Source organism: Squalius cephalus, assembly GCF_949319135.1.
Source record: "Squalius cephalus genome assembly, chromosome: 4".
NCBI lineage: Eukaryota > Metazoa > Chordata > Actinopteri > Cypriniformes > Leuciscidae > Squalius > Squalius cephalus.
Window position 1 is genome coordinate 22,050,971 of NC_137125.1, and position 7,002 is coordinate 22,057,972.

A 7,002-nucleotide genomic window follows, 5' to 3' on the forward strand; every position below is an offset into this window, starting at 1 on the left:
CGACACCGTTCGAGACACTCAATTTCTGTTTTGGGGGGATAGCTCATCTAGTCAAATAACGTAATGATTATAACATATTGCAAATTATCCTTATATATTCGTAAGATTACTAAGCATATAAATTGTTAAAATAACTCATCCTCTGTATCTCAGAGGATTGCCAGGTGTGGTTTTGTTTGGGGGGATATTTTAGCTCTCACAGTCGTAAACTGTGTGAACGTTCCCTAATGCTGCTGCTGCTGTCCTCTGACTCTCTGCTATTTCATGGTGCTCATGAAAGGTCAGAGGACTCCCTGAACAGAGCCATACCGCCAAATTTCAATTCAGGAACATCAACCTGTTTGCTATCTATTCAATAAAAATTCTTAAATTATTTTTATTGTCTGTGTGTTCTTGACTTAATGGACCTGACAGAAATGTGGTGTTGCTGAGAGTGGTTTAAAAAGTGTTTTCTTTGTGTGTGGAAGGAAGTTTTCTATACACACACACACACACACACACACACACACACACACACACACACACACACACACAATGGTGTTTATTGACAGCCTTTTGTTATTATATTCTTACCATCACGCCTTGTCACACTGATTTACAGACACGCCTGTTTTGCACACGACACTCAAACACAGAACCAGGAATCACATGAGTTCAGGGAAAGTGAAACTGAAGTGTAGTTGAGCTGTTGTGTGTTTGTGTCTCTGTATTCATGCAGTAAAATGGCAGAAGCCAGATTTTCTCAGGACGAATTTATGTGTTCAGTGTGTCTGGATCTCCTGAAGGATCCAGTGGCCATTCCCTGTGGACACAGTTACTGTAAGGTCTGTATTACAGACTGCTGGGATCAGGAGGATGAGAAGAGAGTCTACAGCTGTCCTCAGTGCAGAAAGACCTTCAGGCCAAGACCTGCTTTAGCTAAAAACACCATTCTGGCTGAAATGGTGGAGAAACTGAAGAAGACTAAACTTACTGCTGACTGTTACGCTGGAGCTGGAGATGTGCAGTGTGACGTCTGTACTGGAAGAAAACACAAAGCCGTCAAGTCCTGTCTGGTGTGTCTGAACTCTTACTGTCAGAATCACCTTGAACAACATGAGAGTTGGTTTAAAGGAAAGAGACACAATCTGACTGATGCCACTGGACGACTGCAGGAGATGATCTGCCAGAAACACGACAAGATCCTTGAGGTTTTCTGCCGCACTGATCAGAAGTGTGTATGTTTGCTGTGTGTGATGGATGAACATAAAAACCATGACACTGTATCAGCGGCAGCACAGAGGACAGAGAAACAGGTATGAACTTAAAGAGTCCCATTATGATCATTTACAGGCTCATAGTTTTGCTTATGGCGTCTACTAGTATACATTTACATAATTTAATGTCGGTTTCCACCCTCGGTCTAAACACTGTTTTAGTTTTTTTAATACCAGCCTTCTGAAAATCACACAGTCTGCTCTGATTGGTCAGCCGGCCCCAGTCTGTTGTGATTGGTTTACTGCTTAGAGTGTGTGTTGGAAATGTAACGTGCTTTACCATAAATGGCAATGGAGAGGTGGAGGAATGATGGAAGAATTGTCGCTGGGACGGCCCAATGATTTGGCTCCTCCTGAACCTACGTTCAAGACAACACACTACTAACACGACTCAACCAGGCCTCGCTCCTTTATTTAGCGTAAGCCTTGGGCGTTAATTAATTTATTGAGAAATATTGTGACAGTTTGTTCTCTGAAGAAAATTTTGAAGTGCATTACACTTCGTGAAGTGTACGAGGGAAGTTTATATGGACAGACCCTCGACCCCTCGATTTTGACAGGGAGTGAGTCTACTCTGATGTACTTCAAACAGCTCTATATCCCACAATTCAACTTGATTGTGACATCACAGCAGATTATGCTTAACTAAATGTATGATATAATAATTATTTTGAGAATTAATCACATAAATAGTGTATAATATATTAATTATTATAAGACTTGTAGCTATTGATATTTTTGTTTTGTTTGTTGAGAACCAGTAGAGAAACGAAGAGTAGTTCAAGAAACACAGACGGGACAGGATAACAAAGAACGATCTGACAACACAGAATGAAATACACAGACATTAAATAGCCGAGAATGACGAGCCACAGCTGAGCTGATCAGCCAAAATCAACACAAGCACACACACACACACACACAGGGAGAGAGAATGAGTCAATGAATTCATGAACCATGACACATGCTCAAAAGTGAATTAATTGATCAAGTGCGTTCTATTTAAACCAGTAGTGGGCACTAGTGCAACGTAAGCAATGACGCACATCCGGGTGAACAAGACAGAGAGAAGTTAGTGAAGGGCATAAAAGTTTGGAGCCTGAGTCTTCTGGAGTGATAAGAAAAATAAAATATGGTGGCATGATTAGTCATGATGTCACATGCATGAGCCAGTAAGATTTGAGGTTATTATTGATGCATCACTATATTTGATTTGGTCAATATATTGATCAATATATTTATATTTTGATTAGTTGATGATTAATGTGATGTTTCTCCTGTCATTGTTTGTCCTTTAGCACCAGCTGAAGGAGACGCAGAGGTCGTTCCAGCAGAGGATCCAGCAGAGAGAGAAAGATCTTCAGCAGCTGAGAGAGGCTGTGGCGTCTCATAAGGTGAGTCTGGAGAAGAAGAGAAGTTTGAGACGTCTCAGTCAGGACTCACTGAAGCCACTGAGTGATTGTGATGTGTGTCCTAACAGCGCTCTGCACAGACAGCAGTGGAGGACAGTGAGAGGATCTTCACTGAGCTCATCCGCTCCATCGAGAGAAGCCGCTCTGAGGCGACACAGCGGATCAGAGATCAGGAAAAGACTGCAGTGAGTCGAGCTGAAGGACGACTGGAGCGACTGGAGCAGGAGATCAATGATCTGAGGAGGAGAGACGCTGAGCTGGAGCAGCTTTCACACACACAGGATCACATCCATTTCCTGCAGGTAACAGAGATCTAGAAGAACAGGGTCATAGTGGACTTGAGCAAGAGACTCACAGAGAAACATTTCATGAGAGCAGAATGAGCCGTTGACTGAAGTGTTGATCTGTGTGTTCGGTTATTATATAATCATCAGTCAGACTCTCATCTGATCTTCTTCTACTGAAAGAGACGCACTTACAAATGCAGTTCAGCTCTGGAAATCTCTGAGACAACTTTTTTCCCAAAGATATATTGAGCTTCCAGACAGTAACAGCTCAAAACTTCACTAATATTTAAACTCTTTTTTTATAACTGTGTGAAATCCATGAACTTGATGGCACCAGTTTCACTACTAAAGATCAACAAGAGCCGCTCGAATCTGGCAGTAGTGCAGGTTATTGATGAAGTGTGGAGGTGATGAGCTTTGATTTCTGTTTTCTGTAGAGTTTCCAGTCTCTCTCAGCTCCTCCTGAATCTACAGACGTAAATGACAATCCCTTCAGTTCTCTCTCCTCTTTTGATGGCGTGAGAGAATCTGTCCGTCAGCTGAGAGACAAACTGGAGGATTTCTGCAAAGAGGAGCTGAAGAAGATCTCTGACAGAGGTAAAGTCCTGGAGATTCATCAGCTCTCAGAAATGATCCTCCATCATCTCATATCATGTAGAAGATCATATTAGAAATGTCTTAGGAACGGATGCAGGGATCATTTTCTCTTGACATGATAATCACACTCTTCATGTCTGTTGATTTCCACAGTCACTTTCACCAACATTGTTCCCAGAACCAGGAACGACTTCCTAAAATGTAAGTCACTAAGAAAACAAGCAGAAAAACTCACTGAGTGTCTTCATGTTCTTCCTGTAGAAGATGAAAGAAAACATGATAGAAGAGTTTTATTGTTGATCATGTAAATTAGTGTTTCTCAACGGAGAGAACATCGAGGGGCGCTGGAAGCAAAATCAATTGACTCGTGACTTTAACAAAGATGTAAATCAGGGGATTCAACATATTCTTCAAAAACAGGATGTCCTCTAAAACTAATGAATAACTATAATTATTTTTCACTGAAAGCTATTAAAAACATTCATCCAAGATTTAGAAGTAAAATCACAGTAGTAAAAAATTCCTCTATGGATTTATTCTAAACAGGATTTTGTAACAAATCTCTTTAACCTTTGAGGAAACGGATAGAAATTTAAAGAAAGCTCAAGATTGCCAAAGGCCACAGCACTGAAAATCACCAACAATAGGCCTAGAATGATTAAAAACCTTGTAGATCAAATTATTTTAAAAAAAATCATACTGACCCCAAATATTTGAATGTCGTATATATTAGGCATAATTATAATAAACACAGAATAATAACCATTAATATACAGTAAATGATACACTGATGTAAATGATGATTTGCACAGGATATCTGGTAAACTCTACCATATTATTGCTCTTCCTGCATTGACACCATTATATGAGAACTGAACTGAGCTGAACGATGACATCACTGCTTTCTCCAGAGCGGCTGTTTAGAAAAATGAACTAAATTAACAACTTTTTTACAACAGAAATGAATCAACACTGAACTTACTTAAGCTGGACAATGACACTATTTTCTTCTAGATCTGCTGTACAGACGAAACAAACTTTGTTGCATTATTTTCCTGTTATCACTGTAAAGCTGCTTTGAAACAATCTGTATTGATCAAAGCACTAAATATATAAAGGTGACTTGACTACTGAGACACTGCTGATATATTGAACATGAAGAGTTCAGCTATAATAAAAGATCAGACAGATTCATAATTCCTGATTCGGATGTGTTTTCTCTCCATCAGATTCCCATCAGTTCACTCTGGATCTGAACACAGTGAATAAACGCCTCCGTCTGTCTAAGAGGAACAGAGTGATTACTATCACTTACACAGTTCACCCGTATCCTGATCATCCAGACAGATTTGATGATGTGCGTCAGGTGTTGTGTAGAGAGAGTGTGTGTGGACGCTGTTACTGGGAGATTGAGTGGAGTGGTAGTGTGTTTGGTGGTGTGTCTATATCAGTGTCATATAAGAGCATCAGCAGGAAGGGATGGGGTAATGAGTGTTTGTTTGGAGCTAATGATCAGTCCTGGAGTTTGTTCTGCTCTTCCTCCAGTTACTCATTCAGACACAATAATATAGTGACTGAATTCCCTGTAAAGTCCATCAACAGGAGAACAGGAGTGTGTAGAATAGGAGTGTATGTGGATTACAGTGCAGGAACTCTGTCCTTCTACAGCGTCTCTGACACAATGAGCCTCATCCACACAGTCCAGACCACATTCACTCAACCGCTCTATCCTGGGTTTAATGTTTATACTAGATCAGTGAAACTGTGTTGATGAATGAGAACAAACTGTAGAGAGATTCTACCCATAATGCTTTGAGCTGCATGATATATCAGTAACAGTGACAGGGTGTCCGCGGGGTTGTAAAAAGTATTAAAAGGTAGTAAATGAAATTAGCCAAAATTAAGGCCATTAAAAAGTATTAAAAAGTAATAAATGTCATCTGTCGAGGTATTACATTTTCGAACCCCTATCCAGCTAGGCCTATGAGTTTCAATTTGTGTTAAGTGCAGGCCTTTCTTTTAAAATTCGCGTGGATTTATTTATATGTTGCGAGTAGAACCTGAGCGATATCATGTGACGTGGTTTTTGTTCGCGCGCGCGCTGAAACAAACTGGGTACCCGGCTGGCTTGCTGCCAAACCTGTTCGCGAGTTCGCTTCTATTTCAGTCATTTAAGAGACATCGGGGTTTTTACTGCATTGATTTTTTTTTTTGGCGGCCGCCAAAGCGCATTTTTGTCCCGCCAAAGCCTTATTTGATCGGTGAGTAGCCTAATGTAGATGACTGCTGCGCTGACAGGGTGCATGACATGTTAACTGAAAGAATGAGCAGAGAGAAAGAGCCCCGGTCGCGCGTGCGCGCACTCTCTCCACTCTTGCTCTCTCTCCCTTGCTCATATTAATCAAAATCTATTGACACCAGTGGCGTGCACAGGGGGGGGGCCGGGGGGGCTCAAGCCCCTGCCCCTTTTGTCTCAAAATGTATTGTGCCCCTCTCTGATAAATGTAAATAATAATAATTATTAAAATAAATATTATAATAAATAACAATACACTTATACACCATTGCCACGAACAATAATAATACAAACAAATATTAAATATTATTTTTTGGCGGAAGCATTTGGCGGAGGTGAAGTGGCAGTAGGCGGAGTTCTTTTTTTCAGCGCTATGTACGCAGCAGTTCGCCGCGAGTCTTCAAACTGCACGGCAGCAGGTAATATTAAGCTAATACGGAAAAGTTACATTTATCCTACCATGCTACTGTAAAAGTTGCGGCAGCATGTGAGTTATGCTTAACAATCATAAAAGTATAACTCAATTTCAGCCGCATTCTGAGTCTGACAATGTCATTCGTTTTTGTCCAGGCCATAGCAAGTGTTATTAGCTTGGGGAAATACATCTAGTGAAAGGAAATTTCATGTCCAAGGAAAAGTCCATGTCCAGCTCTAAATTGTAAGGAATTTATATCTTTGATTTCATAGTACACTTTACAATAAGGTTCATTTGTTTATTATTCATATTAACTAACATTAACTAATCATGCAAAACAACTAAAAACATTACAGCTCATGTACAAAGTAAAAAATCATCAATTGCCAGAAAGTATCCAAGGGTTGTTCACAGAAAGAGAATGCCAACATGACTTAAGGGGAACTTGTACAATTCAAAAAGAACATAGGACCAATGCAAAATACCATTGTATTTCAGTTAAAGGTGTAAATCTATGGAATAGCTGTCATGAGGAATTAAAAATATGTGGGGCACTTAATAAGTTAAAGAAACTATTTAAAAAATAATGCACTGAAACTATATGAAACCATTTAAAGAATGATAAATGAATAAGCTGCTTTTGTTGTATTTGGATTGTGCAATGGTATTGCATAGGAAATACTAATGTTTTTGTATTCTGTTTATATTTGTTTGTCAACATAATGATGTAAGACAATAA

At 39.8% G+C, this 7,002-nt stretch overlaps 1 protein-coding gene across 1 annotated transcript; it reads left to right on the forward strand.

Moving 5' to 3' along the window:
* The first annotated feature begins 650 nt into the window (after positions 1–650).
* LOC307157343 (tripartite motif-containing protein 16-like) lies at positions 651–5,790 on the forward strand. Its single transcript, XM_079869230.1, has 6 exons — positions 651–1,295; positions 2,555–2,650; positions 2,737–2,970; positions 3,393–3,552; positions 3,706–3,753; positions 4,782–5,790. Exons 1-6 carry the CDS (start codon positions 723–725, stop codon positions 5,321–5,323), a joined length of 1,653 nt encoding a protein of 550 aa, XP_079725356.1. The 5' UTR covers positions 651–722; the 3' UTR covers positions 5,324–5,790.
* The last annotated feature ends 1,212 nt before the right edge of the window (positions 5,791–7,002 follow it).